The sequence below is a fragment of the Heterodontus francisci genome, chromosome 16, assembly GCF_036365525.1.
Source record: "Heterodontus francisci isolate sHetFra1 chromosome 16, sHetFra1.hap1, whole genome shotgun sequence".
Classification (NCBI taxonomy): domain Eukaryota; kingdom Metazoa; phylum Chordata; class Chondrichthyes; order Heterodontiformes; family Heterodontidae; genus Heterodontus; species Heterodontus francisci.
Window position 1 is genome coordinate 86,776,972 of NC_090386.1, and position 18,046 is coordinate 86,795,017.

An 18,046-nucleotide genomic window follows, 5' to 3' on the forward strand; every position below is an offset into this window, starting at 1 on the left:
CTAGGTGGCCTCTTTCTGTGCCATAAATTTTCTGAAATGTGATTCCATTCAAGTCCTGCATTCTTTTGCACCATTCAGCTGTAGGTAAATGCTAATTAATGAGTAAAGAGTAGGCTATTTCAGGAGGATTCTGAAATACATAGGGCTGGAAGTTATGGTATGGCAACCCGTCTGCACGGGCCACGCTTCACGGAGCCGCCGCGATATTAAGTCCAGCGGCTTAGTTAAATAGCCGGGGCGGATGGCCCCCCCCCCCGCACCCGACGTGGAGGGTGTGGGCTGCCGTCCCCGGCAATGATGTCAGCAGCCTTTCCACAGGCGCTGACACCATTTTTAAGGGGCTTCGAGCCCTACATTTCAATTTAAATATTTAAAGATGCATTGATGTAAAATGGGATTTTAAAAAGTTAAATAAATGTTTCTTGCCCCTCTCCCACCCACCCCAATAACTATAGAATTAATTGCCTGCCCTCTTTTCCCCTCCCAAATACACATACATTGCGCACCTGCCCTTCCCCAAGTTCATAAACTTTTAACTTTACCCCTTCCCACCATCCCCTACACCAATGAAATTACTTTGACGCCGCTCCCCCTGCCCCTGCACTCAAAAACTTGCATGCTCCCCCTCCCCACCAGTGATCCGCCTCGGATTCCCAGACGGGGATCCGAAGGTGCAGGAGTACTGGCCACCGGCAATAATATCGCAGTGGGACAGAAGGCGGAGGAGAAAGTCTGATTAACGAATTCATTAATTTTAACGTAATTAAATATATTAATGGGTGTCCCGTCGCTGAGCGGCCGGTGGTGGGGTTGGGGGGGGTGCTGCCACAAGGCCTCACCACCTCCGGCAATATCAGGCCGGTCCTTCCTGGTGTCAAGGCCTGTAGTGGGCTTCTCCTGGAGGCATTTTCTGGCGTCGGGGGGGAGGGGGGGGTGGTCTATAAAATTCGCCCCATAGAGTGAGCTAAAACTAGGCCTGACCGGGAGGGATATTAATATCAAAACACATCTTTATGTATTTTGCAGCTCCCTGAACCGTCCCTTTGGCAGTGGGATCATGACGGCCTCTGGGGTTCTTCTGAACAGCCAGATGTTGGACTTCTCCTGGTCAAACAAAACACAGGACAATTCCACAGTGAACCTTGTAAGGAAATGTTTTATCACTGAAATAACTTTCCATCGTCATTCTAGCAAAGTCTCTGTGAAATGTGTTAGCCTAGAAATTTGTTGATGGCAGATTCATTTTACAGGTGATAAACATCACGGGCCGTGTGCGGCGCACATTCTGCGCTGGAAGTGCGCTACTTGCCATGTTTGATGCAGACTGAAGTACAGGTGTCCAGGGCCCATACCTGAAACAGGTGTTAAGCCCTCTCTCTGTATGTGCAAATAGGGAAACCAGCACCTGTTTCTGGCACCTTCCCAAAGTTTGGCTGCCCTGAACACTGCCAGCACCGGGAATGTAATTGGGATGTAATTGAGAGTCCTTAAAGGAATCTCTGGAGGCCTCTATTGAAAGGAACTTTTTAAAACAAGAAGAACCACTAAATATTGAGCCACCCGCACCGGTGAGCTGCCTGTGGGTGTCTGCTGGTCTAATTTTGAATGAGGCCCAAGGCCTTGGGCCTACCTGTTCAGGTGCCACTTTGTTCCAGCTGACTGACATTAGACAATTTAGACAATTAAATCCTTTAAAATGTTTTTGAAGAAAGTCTCATAATTGGAATACATTTTTTAAAGAAGTTTATCATTGACATTCATAGCCCTTTTATCACTTTTGTTGATTTGGGAATAGTTTTTGTTTAAACAACGTGGGTTGACAGCCTCGCTGAGTGTGCTAGTTTATGGAAGCTAAGGATTAAAAAAAAAATTGATGCAAGCAAATGCTGTCAACAATGTGATTTTTTTTAAAATTCATGGAATGTATGCATCACTGGCAAGACCAACATTTATTGCCCATGTCAAGAACTGCTGCAGTCCTTGTGATGAAAGTGCTCCTACGATAATGTGCTTCAAAGCAATGGTACATCTGAGTGATTTTAAAGATCAATTGTTTTTTTTTTGATGCTGGTGTTCAAATTATTAGATTTTTGCTAAGTGAGTTTTGAATTTACAAACTTCTGAGTATAACCACTACACTAGTAGACCAATCCTATGTTATTCGTCCTGACAGGTTTTCTTTGGCCAGATATTTCCATAGTTCCAGCAGATTAGGGTACGGAAGTGTCGTGGCTATGTTACTGAAGCCTGGAATAATGATCTGGAGACATGAGTTTAAGTTCCACCACGGCAGCTGGGAATTTAAATTCAATTAATTAAGTAAGTTAGGAATTTAAATTAAAAAGCTGGGTATCAGTAATGGTGACCATGAAATTACTGGACTGTCATGAAATCCCATCTAGTTCACTAATGTCCTCAGTAAAGGAAATCTGTTGTCCCTTCCCGGTCTGGCCTATAATGTGACTCTAGACCCATAACAATGCAGTTTACTCTTCACTGCCCTTTGAACTGACCTAGCAAGCCACTATTTAAGAAGATGAGTCATCACCACCACCTCAAGCAGTTAGGAATAGGCAACAATTGTAAGTTAATATATCTGAAGTTGGCTTGATTCATCACTGAGGGGATGGAAAACACCTGGATGCATCATTGAGGGGGGAGTTTTCCAGAACCTTTCCTCAGAAAAGTAAATGGACTTGGTAGAATCTGTGAAAGGACAGTCTGTTGCATAATCTGCAGAAGTAAATGGCCTTTCCTCATTCTGTACTTTCTATCTTTATTTTTGTTTCAGAGAAATAGTATTCAAGCTGGAAAAAGGCCCATGTCTTTTTTGTTACCGACCATTGTACGGCCATTGCGAGGTATGTGTGGGACATACCTCTCCCTGGGAGCCTCCAGTGGAACCAAATCTCTGAGTAGCCTCACCGAGGTTAGTAAGGATTATTATTTTTAATTTTGCTTGTAGCTGTTCCAGTACAGCTACAACACTGGCATCTACCTGGCAATGTGGAAAATTGTCCAGGTATGTCCTGTACACAAAAAACAGAACAAGTGCAACCTGGCCAATTACCGCCCCATCAGCCTACTCTCAATCATCAGTAAAGTGATGGAAGGCGTCATCAACTGTGCCATCAAGCGGCACTTGCTTAGCAATAATCTGCTCAGTGACGCTCAGTTTGGGTTCCGCCAGGGCCACTCAGCTCCTGACCTCATTATAGCCTTGGGTTCAAATATGGACAAAAGAGCTGAACTCGAGAGGTGAGGTGAGAGTGACTGCCCTTGACATCAAGGCAGCATTTGACCGAGTATGGCATCAAGGAGCCCTAGCAAAACTGAAGTCAATGGGAATCAGGGGGAAAACACTCCGCTGGTTGGAGTCATACCTCGTGAAAAGGAAGATGGCTGTGGTTGTTGGAGGTCAATCATCTCAGCTCCAGGTCTTCACTGCAGGAGTTCCTCAGCGTAGTGTCCTAGACCCAACCATCTTCAGCTGCTTCATCAATGACTTTCCTTCAATGATAATGTCAGAAGTGGGGATGTGCACAATGTTCAGCACCATTCGCAACTCCTCAGATACTGAATGCAGCAAGACTTGGACAATATCCTGACTTGGGCTGATAGGTGGCAAGTAACATTCACGCCACACAAGTGCCAGGCAATGACCATCTCCAACAAGAGAGAATCTGACCATCTCCAACAAGAGAGAATCTAACCATCTCCCCTTGACATTCAATGGCATTACCATCGCTGAATCCCCCACTATCAACATCCTAGGGGCTACCATTGACCAGAAACTGAACTGGAGTAGCCATATAAATACCGTGGTTACAAGTGCAGGTTAGAGGCTAGGAATCCTGCAGCGAGTAACTCACCTCCTGACTCCCCGTCTACCATCTACAAGGCACAAGTCAGGAGTGTGATGGAATACTTTCCACTTGCCTGGATGGGTGCAGCTCCAACAACACTCAAGAAGCTCAACACCATCCAGGACAAAGCAGCCCGTTTGATTGGCACCCCATCCACAAACATTCACTCCCTCCACCACCGAAACACGGTGGTAGCAGTGTGTACCATCTACAAGATGCACTGCAGCAATGCAGCAAGGCTCCTTAGACAACACCTTCCAAACCTGTGTCCTCTACCAACTAGAAGGACAAGGGCAGCAAATGCATGGGAACACCACCACCTGCAAGTTCCCCTCCAAGTCGCACACCATCCTGACTTGGAACTATATCGCCGTTCCTTCACTGTTGCTGGGTCAAAATCCTGGAACCTCCTTCCTTTTAGCACTGTGGGTGTACCTACCCCAAATGGACTACAGCGGTTCAAGAAGGCAGCTCACCACCACCTTCTCATGGGCAATTAGGGATGGGCAATAAATGCTGGCCTGGCCAGTGATGCCCACATCCCATGAATGAATAAAAAAAAATTCCCTTACTGCAGAAGATTGAGGGGGTGATCTGATTGAGGTGCTTGAAATGTTAAAAGTGTTTGACAGTTTCTCCATACCTATTGTTTGCTGACAACGCAACCACTAGGTGGCACAGTACTTGCACATACGCAAATGCAGCCTCATGCACTGAAACATCACTGTCTGCGATGTTTTAGGCAGCTGCCAGGATTAAAGATGGTGCTACCCAATTTATCACAAAAAATTTAATTCAATTGCTTCATCCCCAACACTATCCCACTTCTCTTCCCCGGCACAGCCTCCTGCGCCCGTCTGCTCGCTCCCGGCCTCGCTGCTGCCTTCCCTCAGCCACACGCTCCCTCAGCCACAGCCCATCCCCACCCACATCGTCCACTTGCTCCCCCTCACCGCTTCATCCCCATCAGCTGCTTTCTACGCTCACCGCTTCAAACCCCCACCACCCCTCCCTTGTCATCCACTCGCTCCAGGCCTCGCTGCTTAATTCCGCTCCCCCCCCGCTTCTCCCCCCGCACCACCCCCTCCCCCCCCCCCCCCCCCCCCCCAGCTCACTCCCGCTTCTGCCCCCCCACCTTTGCTCCTGCTTCCCACAGGGGTGCGAGAGAGATAGTGCCAAGGTAGGGATAGGCAGGGGAAGCGAGTGAGAGACTGGGGGAGAGGAGGAAGTGGCGGGAGGGGGAAATGGGAGGGAGCAGAGGGGAAAGAAACAGCGAGGCCTGGAGCAAGTGGCCGACAGTGGGTGGTTTTGAAGCAGTGAGTGGACGACGGGGTTGGGGTTTAACCGGTGAGTGAAGCGAGCGGCCGATGGGGATGATACGGTGAGGGGGAGCGATGATGTTTATCCGTGCATGCGCAGCACCTTACTGACAGCAAGAGACCGCTCTGCACACGTGCTGGGAGTGCTTTGATGACGCCGGGCACCAGATGTGTTGGCAGGAGTCACTTTGAATCAAGAATGAGGGGACGTAATCTGAAAATTGGAGCTGAGCCATTTAGGAGGGAAACCAGGAAGCAACTTTTCACATGTAGGGTAACAGAAATCTGGAATTCTGGCTATGGATGTCAGGGCAATTGGAGCTTTCAAGACTGAGATTGTTAGCTTTACCCAACAAAATTCTATCAAGGTATATGAAGTCACAACGGGTACATGCAGTTGAGGTACAGGTCACCCATGATCAGTTAGAATGTCAGAACAGGCTTGAGGGTATTCAAATGTACTGTGTAAATGTCTACAATTCACAGCTTCAGTGAATAGGAAATGGGAAATAATTCCATGTTCTGTGAACTACAGGCAATGTAACAGTAATATAATCTGTTGGATACAGCCTCATTCACACACTCACCATTTTGTTTGTTTCTTGTTGTCTGAGTAGGTCTTGTTGAACGTTTTCTCGTTTCACAAGCATCTGAATGAAAGCCTTGCTCTTGGCCGACTCTATCCCCAACTTCAGTCAAACATTTTACTGGTTGATAGTAAGTAAATCAGACCATTTATTTTTTTCTAAATGAAGAAAGTAATTTCTAGCAGTTATATTGTGCCTTTCACGACCTCGGGACGTCCCAAAGCGTTTTACAACCAATGAAGTCCTTTTGAAGTCTAGTCGCTGTTGTAATGTTGGAAACATGAAAGCCAATTCGCACATAGTAGGGTCCCACAAACTGCAATGTGATAATGACCAGACAGTGACCTTGGTTGAGGGATAAATAAATATTGACCAGGGCACTGGGGATAACTCCCCTGTTCTTCAAAATAATGCCATGGGATCTTTTATGTCCACCAGAAAGGACAGGGTCTCAGTTTAACATCCCATCCAAAATAAGGCACTCCCTCAATATTGCACTGGAGTATCAAGATAGTTTCTGTGCTTAACTCTCTCGAGTGGAACTTGTGCCCACAACCTACTGATTTGAAAGTGAGAGTGCTACCCACTGAATCACAGCTTTTGATATCTGATCACATTGTGTCAAATAATTCCCAAAAATACATTTTGTTTAGTTTTACATTTCTTAAATTTGCAACCAAAAAAAAAGGATTATCTTAGACAAGACAAAAATTAAGGGAGGGCAAAGGTTCCCAGTTTTGATCCAACATCATCTGTTTATAATGAGGACATTTGGTGAATACGGGATCAGGCTGGGCTTTGATAGCACAAGCTGGGTAGCATGCCAATACAATGGAGAGGCTGGTTACTTGGGTGAGATACGAAAGGACGTTTGGGGGTCTATGGCATTGTATCACTGGCTTCAGGAGAGGGAACAAACTGAGGAGGGAAAAATATATTGCACTCAATTTTATGGGCCCCCTTGGAATGGGAGCAGAGGCGAGGGGATGGGGGAGGGAGGGCTCACAAAATTGCGTCAGAAGGCCGGGGGTGGGGGTGGTGGAGTGCCCGTCGCCTTCCAATTCAGTCTGAGTCAGGGAAGGTTGAGGATGGCCTTCCCGCTCCAGGCCAATTGAGGCCCTTAAGTGGACAATTAGTGGCTGCTTAAGGGACTCTCCCAGCATCTGCCTCAATTTAATAGAAGGCAGAGGTTCCCGCCACCATGGGGAGACACTGCCAGGTAAAACCTGGCAGCCTTCCAGTGGGGTCGGCGGGGATCCCTCCTTTGGGGGCAATCCAGGGCCGCCTCCCAGCAACAAGCGCCACCCCATCACTGGGGTCTGCCTGAATGGCATGGACTCTTTTTGGTACTGCAGGGCTTTCTGCAGTACCTTCCAATTGGCTGGCAGCTCATAGAGGGGGAAACTCATCCCTTAAAGGGACAGTGGGCGGTTAATTGCCTTCCTGCTGTGGAATTGCAATGGAGGGCCAAGGTGGGGTCTCTCCCCACCTTCTAGCCCTCTACCGGGAACCCCCATTTTCAGAACAAAATTCAACACATTATTTCCACTCCATACCACATTCGCCAGTTGAGAGGCTGTAGTTCTGCGTGGCACCCCCTCCCCTTTTCCTCCTCCGTAATAATGCATTTGAGGTTGGAAAATCCAGTGAATGGGACATTATGGACGCCCACATTTGATTGGCCCACTAGGCATCTGCCCACCATCATCCTGTATCCACAAGAAATAAATTATAGAAAACAATTAACACAAAGAACGTTAAGGCTAGAGTTCCATTTGGAATACTTTCCATTGCTGACTTTATTCCCTAACTTTGTCCCCAACCTGGCTTAAAACAGCACTAGCAGTTGCTGAGGTTCTGCTTCTCAGACACTGGCGTCGGCGCTAGATAGCCATTTTTATGTATGATCCAGATCCATTACTAATCAGGCTATTCGACCTTGACAGCCTGATATGTTCCTCACCCATGTCCACCAGTGGTCAGTGTCCAGCAAGTGGTAACCAGACAGTGATCATGTTCAAGGGCTCTGGCTGATGTTCCTGGTCTTTATGGCTTGTTTTTCTAGAGGGTATTAAATTGACTCAGGAGGAGAACATATCAACTAAAGACTTGGCCGATCTCCTGAGTTTGGAAATCAGTGGGGCTAGATCTGTTCAGTAGGCTTCAGCAGTGTATAATCATAGAATCTTACAGCACAGAAGGAGACCATTCAGCCCATCATTCCTGTGCCAGCTCTTTGAAAGAGTTATCCAGTTAGTCTCACTTCCTGCTCTTTCCCCATGGCTTTGCAAAGCTCAGCCCTATTTTGTGCTGGGACCAGTTCCACAGTGGAACTTCAAGTATTTGTCCAATTCCCCATTCAATTTTACTATTGAATTTGCTTTCTTTTCAAGGAGTGCATTCTAGATCATCGTAACTCTCTGTGTAATAAACATTCTCCTCATCTCAGCACTGCCTCTTTTGCCAAATGTCTTAAATCTGTCTCCTCTGGTTACTGATTCTTCTGCCAGCAGAAACCGTTTATTCTTATTTGCTCGAGAAAAATACTTCTTCCTGATTTTTGAACACCTGTTAAACCTCCCCTTAATATTCTCTGCTCTAAGGAGAAAAATCCCAAGTAATTAAAACATCTTTATTACTTTCTAGATGAATTCCCAGAGGAAGATGTGGAATTTCTTGTGGAGAGAAGTCACACAGTGGTGAGAGAAGAGGTTCTTTCCTTGGTCCACGTAGCCAAGAGGATAAATGACTTCATCACCGGTGCCAAGGATCCAAGAAGCAGTGACGCAGCTGTGGTTGTCATTTCATAGCCAGGAATTGTTGCCAGTGATTTTTTTTCTTTCCCTTAATCCTTTTTCTTTTCGTTCACCGTGAAGTTGCAAAATGGAAGATGAAGGCTAAACACAACGGTTAAATTAGTGCACGGTGGGAAGAGAAGCAACATTCTGGGACGAGCTCTGTGGGGGACCTCCTCCCCAAGTCTGGTTATCATTGATATTTCTGACTGAAGGTGGCCTGACTCCTGCTGCTTGTCTATGTTTCTGTGATTGGAACTGAGCAATTAAAATGTGCACCGTGAGTCATCTTGTCTTGGGACTAAAGCATGCATATTTGCTTGGTGATCCTCCTTCTGCCCCTCCTTTTCTTTATTTCCATAGTCAAAGGGTTCCAAAGATCCCCAAAGTAATAGAAGTTTATGCCATGAGTGAGTTGTGAAGCCAGCAACATTTTTGACGCATCCACTTCCAAGGTGCAGATCCCTGCTCGCTTGGCATTAGTGGTAGTATAGTGGTTATGTTACTGGACTAGTGATCCAGGGACCTGCGTTCAAATCCCACTATAGCAGTTGGGGAATTTAAATTAACTAAAAAAAAAAAGTGTGGAATAAAAAGCTACCAGTAGGAATGTTGACCATGAAATACTAAACTGCTGTAAAAACCCATTTTGTTCACTAATGTCCTTTAAGGAAGGAAATCTGCTATTCTTACTCAGTCTGGCTTATATGTGACTCCAGACCAACAGCAGCATGGCTTATTCTGAACAGTCCTCTGAAAACTGCTATGAAAAGCTATAATAATTCCCCACCTAACAGGACTGCAGATATACCTTTACCACACTGCAGCGATTCAAGAAGGTTACTCACCACCGCTTTCTCAAGAGCAGTTAGTGATGGGCAATAAATACCAGCCGTGCCAGCAATTCCCACATCTTGTCAATTTTTTTTTAAAACTTGCTGCCTTATCTTGTCTGCATTTAGGGATCAAAGCTACCCAATTACCTACAACAATTAAAAGTTGAAATTAACAGAAGTCTTGTAGTCCGCTCTCCTCCCTTGGTTATCCCTAGATAATTTCACCGGTTAGTCTTTTCATCACCCAACCCACCCCGCCCTGCCAACGAAAAAAAAATGAGCATTCTATTTTTGAAACAAGGAGGGGCAGAAAGAGAGCTTTCTTCAGTGTTGCTGTGTCTTATGTCGACTGATGCACTCAGTTATAAAGTTAACCTACGGAGGTGAGCGCTGCTACGTCAAAATTTTGTCATGGAATCTACACTTAGCCATTATCGCACTTTGAATTAATTTTTAATGCCATTTCCCAAGTAGTTTAACCACTAAATGTTTTACAAGGTTTCCTTTAGGAAAGTTTATATGAACTAATTTTAAAGGACCATTACAATGTTTTTATTTAATTTTCTGAAATATATATCTTCATTTTTCCAGCAGGTGCTGTATATATAAAAACACACCTGATTTACTTTCTGAAATTTCTTGTACTTCCATTCACCCTATTCCAGCTCAACCTCACAGGCTGCTCCAAGTAGAGCAACTGTGTGCTGCTCTACTCCAAATTATTATTAATTATGCTTTAAAGCTCTATAATTTTCCATCCAGTGGTGCAATTATAATATGAACAATTCTGCTGTCTATGATGCCAAATATTTCTATGTGGCCTGTATTTATTTATTTATTTTTAAAAGCATTGCCTTGTTAAATTTTATTTGTACAGAGCTCTTTAAACACAACCTTCTAAACCTAGATAGTGAAAATAAATTCTGTTAATTCAGTTCAACTTGTGCTCTTTCAACAGAAACCACTGCCACTTTCTTCCAAGTGGCCAAAATCTGTGGTTATTCACACTATGTGAACTGAATTTCAAACTGCTACGACTATAGATCTGTATTTAGTGCCAGTTGTTAACGTTGTTCAGGCATGCTTAAACTGTTCCAAAGTGAAACTTCCATTGCAGAGTATTTTTCCAGTAACGCATAACTTAGACCAACTGAGGATCAGTACGGAGGGAGCACAGCACTGTCAAAGGTGCTGTCTTTCAGGATGAGAGGTTAAACCTGAGGGTCCTGACTGCCCTGTCGGGTGGGATGTATAATGCAACAACACTATTGGAAAAAGAACAAGGAAGTTCTCCCCTGTGTCCTGGGGCCAATATTTACCACTTGACCAACATCAATTAAAACACAGATAATCTGGTTAGTTATTACATTGCTGTTTGTGGGAGCTTGCTGTGTGCAAATTGTCTACCACATTTCCTACATTACAACAGTGTCTATGCTTCCAAAGTAATTCATTGGCTGTGAAGTGCTTTGGGACATCCTGAGGTCACAAGGTGCTGTAAAAATGAGAGTTCTTTCTTCTTTAACTCTTGGTTTATCAAACTTCTTTGTTGTTTGTGATTGGTGTTTGAAGACCATGTTCACAAGGGCACAGTAGGTAACAATAAATGAAACTATAACATTTTCATTTTTAAAAAACTATGTGACACTTTCAGGGATCTAGAAAATGTTGTAGCCGACGGAGGTGACCCTGCAATTTTCGAAATATTTGTTTCCCAATTTCTTGCCTGTTTCTTGTTCATTTGTTTTTTTCTTACTCTCCAGAAGATAGTGAGAACCAGAGGCTATTCGTTCCTGAGTGGGAAAACACAGCCAAGGCCATTTCTGTGTTCAACCAGTGCCCATAAATATGCACTTTCCAGCAGGGTACACAGTGGTTGAGTTGCAGCCCTGGCTGATTTTTTTTTTAACCCCTGGAGTACTTACGGCAATTGTAGCAACTTCTATTGCTTCCCTGTTCCATATCAAGGGACTGACCCAGGGACCTTTGTGATTGTATCACTCGACACCACAATGTATAGTGCATTTACCTATATAGAAATACATAGAATGAACAGCATAGAAACAGGCAATTTGACCCAACAGGTCCATGTCAGTGTTTCTGCTCCACGTGAGCCTCCTCCCTCTGCTCTTCATCTGACCTTATCAGAATAACCTGCTGTTCCTTTCTCTCTCTCTCTCTCGTGTTTACCTAGCTTCCCCTTAAATGAATCTATTGTTAGGCATGAGTGGTGCTTTTTATCATGAATTTGTTTTAATGTGATTCATACCTGCTGACGTTAATCATCCTCTATCTAAAAGGCAAAAATTACAGGGAAGTTTTTTGAAATAAATATTTAAATGAATTATAAATGGCATTACTGTAGAGTAAGTTTTTACTTCTTGAAGGCACCAGCCATCACTTCCCAGTGGCTTATCGGAGAACTGCCTAAATGTGTAGAATAAGAGAGGTTCTACAGCACAGAAAGAAGGCCATTTCAATCCATAGTGCCTGTGCTTGCTCTTTACTCGAACAATCCAAAACTAATCCCTTCCCTGCTCTCTCCCTAAATCCCTGCATTTTCTTCTGCTTCTAATATTTATTCTGTTTTCCGTTAAAAGATCTAATAGTCTCTGCCTCAACCATTCCATGCTCCAAAACCGCTCTGCATAAAGAAATCTCTCTTGATCTCAGTCTCCTAGCGATAATTTAAATTGATGACCGTTTACCTCTGAATGAGGGGTCAGTGACAAAGGTCTTTCCTTATAACCCCTATTTAAAAAAAAATCTTTGTATATGAAAAATCGTAAAAGCTAACCTGCAAGACAAAGTTTGCTAAATGCACACATGACACAAGATGCGATTGAGAGTTCAGTGGAGTGACAGTCAATCATCTATTCCTATGCACATTGAGTTCTGTGTTTGGTTGTCTAAGTATTGGGGTGTCCAGTAATGAGTGGTGGAAATCAAGTAGCATCCCAGAGTCAGAGACCTGTTGATGTGGGTGGAAAAAATTCAGAACTTATATTCATCCTTTGCCTCTACTTGCTCCAGTGGATTCAAGGAGCCCCATTGCCATTGGATCTTGTTGTTGTTGAACATGACAGGAAGAAAAGGTTGAGATCAACCATAAAGGCTGAATTTGATGGGACAAATATTCTTTTGTAAGTCTTAAAATGTTACATGAAAAGTAAAATGCCAAAACGTCCTGAGCTGCTGGAAGACACATGGCGAGAAACAACATTGAGAATAGATAGGGAGAAAATAGAAGAAAAATAGCAAAAGAATTTGGACATGCAACATTTTGAGAAAAATAATACAAAATTAAATTTCAGACGCAAGACTTAAATAAAGGTAGCATAGGCCCGCTATTGTTCTTGCCTCATGTACAAAGGGACTGATCAGATCAAGTGTAAGCCCACAGTGCATCCATTCTCCTATTTTTATCTGTAAGATACTACTGTAAACACAATTCCGGGAAAGTTACTCCCAGACTGATGTTTTACCTGTTCTTTGGCAGTTGCGCTCGGCATAGACCTTTTCTGCTGTATAAACTTGAAAAGGATAGTGGTTGTTTTTCTTTATCCAACGCAGATGTGCAGGGTGTAAGAAGGATGGACATTTTGGGTAGGAGGATAACAATTACTCAAGAGTTGTCATTGAGAACATAATGTGTTACTGTTTAATGATGTGACTGTTTTAAGTCGAGTGCCCTCGGATTCAAATCAATGACAAGAATTCTATAAATAGAATGTTACTTATTTATTGAATAGCCAATTTGCACCTTAAATAAAATCCTTACCCTGCTGAATAAAAGCAGAACGTGTGCACTTTAAACAAAATTTCCACTGATAATTTACGGTCGAGCCTTGAAAGTTACTTTTTTTTTTGTATTGATGGGACGCTTGGGAGAGTCAGAGGTGGGAAAAGGTTTAAAATATTTTGCACTTAACCTTTATTACTGAACCATTGAGGAAATTGGGGTTCAGAAGATGTATGCTCTCAATAAACTGAAAATATTTTTATTTTATTTTGGGTTCGAGGAACAATAAGAAGTTACATTTATATGGTGTTTTTAAGGTAATAAAACATCCCAAGGGGTAGAGCCATGCAAGAGATCCCAAGGTCAAATCTCACACTAATGCAGGAGTTCTCCCGGATTCCACAATATCTGTCTGAATTGCTGCCGCATCTGCTCTACCCCCTGCGATCGCACCTGCGCACTCCAGTGGACCGACCTACCTTCCAGCCTGGACCGCCCATTATTCCAATAGCTTGGAGCTGGCAGGTTGCCTCAGAATGCTTTCCCGCAACCTGTCTGCTGAACGATAATGAGCTCCATATCTCCCGTGGGACTATTGGGCGGAGGGCTGGCGGGCTGAATTCTGTCCTGGGGGGAGGGGGAGGGGGGGGGGGGAAGTTGCCCTCCTCAGTCTGGGTCGTGGATGGAATAAAAAGTTTTGTCTATTAAATGGTCTGAGTCAGCTTCCAGGGTCCGAAGAAGGTTTACTTTGGATGTTTGTCAAGGAGAACAAGGGTGAACTCATCTTCTGCATTCAAATAAAAGTTGTGGGTGTCCCTGATGTAAATATAACTTGTGTCAGCTAACTTTTGATTTGACCAGAGTGAAAATTTCTTCCTGAAACTGTGACTGAATCTGCTGGAAAATTCAAGAATTACTTAATTTTTCACGCATGAAAACCTTGTCCTCTGAGCTTTCAACTAGAGGAAGTTAATCTTGAAAGGAATCAGCTGCACTTTATAATGTAGATGTCATGATGTGATATCAAGAAACAGCTGAAGGCACTGATATAGCAAAGGCTATAGGCCCTAACAACATCCTGCCTGTAGCACTGAAGACTTGTGCTCCAGAACTAGCGGAATGCTTAGTCAAGCTGTTCCAGTATACACAACATCCTGGCATCTGCCCGACAATGTGGAAAATTGCTCAGGTATGTCCTGTCCACAAAAAGCAGGACAAATCCAATCCAACCAACTACTGTCCTCACCAGCCTACTTCAGCAAAGTGATGGAAGGTGTTGTCATGGGTGCTATCAGTTGGCATTTATTCATCAATAACCTGCTCACTGATGCTCAGTTTGTGTCCTGCCAGGATCACTCGGCTCCAGCCCTTATTACAGCCTTAGTCGAAACATGGGACAAAGAGCTGAATTCAAGAGGTGAGGTGAGAGTGACTGTACTTGACATCAAAGCAGAATTTGACTGAGTATGGTATCAAGGAGCCCTAACAAAATTGAAGTCAATAGAAATCGGGGGAAAGCTCTCCACTGGTTGGAGTCATATCTGGCGAAAGGGAAGATGGTTGTGGTTGTTGGAAGTCAATCATCTTATTCCCAGGACATCACTACAGGAGTTCCTCACTGTAGTGTCATGGCCCAATCATCTTCGGCTGTTTCATCAATGACCTTCCCTCCATCATAAGGTCAGAAGTGGGGATATTCACTGATGATTGCACAGTGTTCAGTACTGCTCGCAACTCCTCAGATACTGAAGCAGTCCATGCCTATATGCAACAAGACCTGGACACAGTCAGGCTTGGGTTGGTAAGTGGCAAGTAACATTTGCCCCACACAAGTGCCAGGCAATGTCCATCTCCAACAAAAGAGAATCTAACCATCTCCCCTTGATGTTCAACGGCATTACCATCAGTGAATTCCCCCACCATCATAATCCGAGGGGTTACCATTGACCAGAAACTTAATTGAACCAGCCATATCAATACTGTGGCTACTAGAACAGGTCAGAGGCAGGGAATTCTGTGATGAGTAACTCACCTCCTGACTCCCCAAAATCTGTCCATCTACAAGGCACAAGTCAGGAGTGTGATGGAATATTCGTCATTTGCTTGGATGAGTGCAGATCCAACCACACTCAAGAAGCTCAACATTATCCAGGACAAAGCAACTCGCTTGATCGGCACTCTATCCACCACCTTAAGCATTCACTCCCTCCATCACTGGCGCACAGTGGTCTACAAGATGCAGTGCAGCAACTCGCCAAGCCTCCTTCGACAGCAGTTTCCAAACCCGCAACCTCTACCATCTAGAAGGACAAGGGCAGCAGACGCATGAGAACACCACCATCTGCAAGTTCCCCTCCAAGCCCCATACTATCCTGATTTGGAAATATATCGCTGTTCCTTCACTGTCGCTGAGTCAAGGTCCTGGAACTTCCTTTCTAACAGCACTATTGGTGTACCTACACCAGATAAACTGCAGCAGTTCAAGAAGGTAGCTCACCACCACCATCTCAAGGGCAACTAGGGATGGGCAACAAATGCTGGCCTTGCCAGCAATGCCCACATCCCATGAATGAATATGAAAAAAACTGAGGAGCTAGTCAAGAATTGTCATAAACCACAAAGGACTAAATGCAACATGACACAGTGGCGCAGTGGTTAGCACCGCAGCCTCACAACTCCAGGGACCCGGGTTCAATTCTGGGTACTGCCTGTGTGGAGTTTGCAAGTTCTCCCTGTGTCTGCGTGGGTTTTCCCCGGGTGCTCCGGTTTCCTCCCACAGCCAAAGACTTGCAGGTGATAGGTAAATTGCCCCTAGTGTAGGTAGGTGATAGGGAATAAGGGATTACTGTAGGGTTAGTATAAATGGGTGGTTGTTGGTCGGCACAGACTCAGTGGGTCGAAGGGCCTGTTTCAGTGCTGTATCTCTAAATAAAAAATAAAAATACAACAGAAAAGCAACAATGAGGGCTTGTAGTTACAGGGACAAAGGCATTTTGCTAGCCTTTGTTTTTTGCTAGCTAAATGAACGAGTAGTGATGGAGGCATCAACAGAATGAACAATTGGTGTTGGATGGAGAAACCATATGAAGAATTGGAGATAGAGGAACAAACAGACTCAAGAATGCAATGAAGTATTGGAATTGAAGGGATTACCACACTAACAACAGCTTGCATTTATATAGCTTTTAACATAGTGAGTTGTTCCAGGGAATTTTACAGGAGCAGTATCAAGCAAAATTTGATACTAAGCCACAGAAGGAGATATGATTACTATAATCTTCGTCAAAGAGGTAGCTTTTATGGAGCATTTTAAAGGAGCAGAGGCTGGTGGAGAGTTTAGGGAGGGAATTCCAGAGCTTAGAGCCTTGCCAGCTGTGGCACAACTGCCAATAGGGAACGATAAAAATCGAGGATGCACAAAAGCCAAAATTGGAGAAGCGCAGAGATCTTGGAAAGTTATAGGGCCGGAGAAGATTACAGAAATAGAGAAAGACGAGGCCATGGAGGGATTTGAAAACAAGGCTGTGAAAAATCGAGACTTTGATGGACCAGGAAGCCAATGCAGGTTAGCGGTGATGTGTGAATGGGTCTTGGGTGCAAGTTAGGATACGGGCAGCAGCGTTTAGGATGTAACTGGTTAAAGGTGATGGGATAGGTGCCTCGACATTGCTCACAAGCAGGCAAGTTGCTTTGCTTTACAAGTAGGAATTAACTTTGTTTCACAACATGGCAAAGAGCTTCAAACAAACACCTGTTTTAGTGAAAAGCTGCTCCATTCAACACCTGTGTAATTCATTGCCAACACTGCAGATCGTGTTTAAATGCTGGCAAAGCTAAAGGTAGTTTCATTGTGAATGTATTGTTGCTGCTGGATTGCTGAATAATTCAAGCTTGTTTTGTACATTGAATGTAATGCACTTTCACTCAAGCGTGAATATTTGTATAGGCTTCTTAAGATTATGAAATGGAAATTAGGTCACACAAATTAAGACATTCTTTTCATATCCTGTAACTCAATCTTCTTTTATTGTTAAAGGGGAACAAAACTCCTTGGTATTATCCACTCCTACACTAGACACTTCATCCAAACTAGCATTACTGTGATATTTTCTCAACTATTTATTATGCCTCTAGTTGCAGCATTTTCTTCCCTTATGTCGGCCAGCAGGGTTGCCATGACCTTACTTGTTTTCTCCTTCTTGCTGAGAACAATGTGTGAATTGAATCACTGTGGACTTGGCCCCAGCACAAAACAGGCCTAACCTTTGTAGGGCTCTGAGGAAAGAGTGGGGGATTGGGACTGACTGGTAAGTTTGTGGGGCCTTCCTTGCTGTTGCGTTTCCTACATTACAACCGTGATTACACTTCAAAAGTACTACATGGGCTTTGGGCCACCCTGAGGTTGTGAAAGACACTATATAAATGCAAAAACGCAAGCCATTCTTTTTTGAGTAGGGATGGTACGGAAATGCTTTGGGACGAAACAGTGCTTGATATCCAGCAAACATGTGTCTGCTTCCCAACTACTTTGGTACAATTTTGACAGAGGCTCTTTTAGAAAAGGATAATTTTGACTAAGTGTAAGTACTTGAAAGTAAACTTGGTGAGGAAGTGCTTTATAAGAATGATGCTCCCCCCTACAGTAACAAAAGGGGATAGCATGCATCCATTAAAGGGAAGGTATGTATATACATTTTTTGAGGAAGTGGTATTTTTCAGCTCTCTCCCTTTCCCATCTTTGGAGGAGGCATTCATAACTTGCCCATTCTAATGTTGACTAGTATAGTTGTAGACATCTAAGTTACCTATCTGCACAAATTAGTGAATGATTGATTATAGGAGCTGATATTAATTTCTTGAGAGTTCTCATAGCCTCTGTGTCAGAACGTTGCAGGTTGTTT

At 44.0% G+C, this 18,046-nt stretch overlaps 1 protein-coding gene across 1 annotated transcript in view; it reads left to right on the forward strand.

The window, feature by feature from the left end:
• Window positions 1-13,375, forward strand: part of LOC137378299 (glutathione hydrolase 7) — a 66,809-nt gene extending 53,434 nt beyond the window's left edge. The window contains exons 12-15 of the mRNA XM_068048544.1: window positions 1,027-1,144; window positions 2,792-2,929; window positions 5,803-5,902; window positions 8,419-13,375. Coding sequence (XP_067904645.1) covers window positions 1,027-1,144; window positions 2,792-2,929; window positions 5,803-5,902; window positions 8,419-8,582 — 520 coding nt within the window. The 3' untranslated portion in view covers window positions 8,583-13,375. The remainder of the gene's footprint in view (window positions 1-1,026; window positions 1,145-2,791; window positions 2,930-5,802; window positions 5,903-8,418) is intronic.
• The last annotated feature ends 4,671 nt before the right edge of the window (window positions 13,376-18,046 follow it).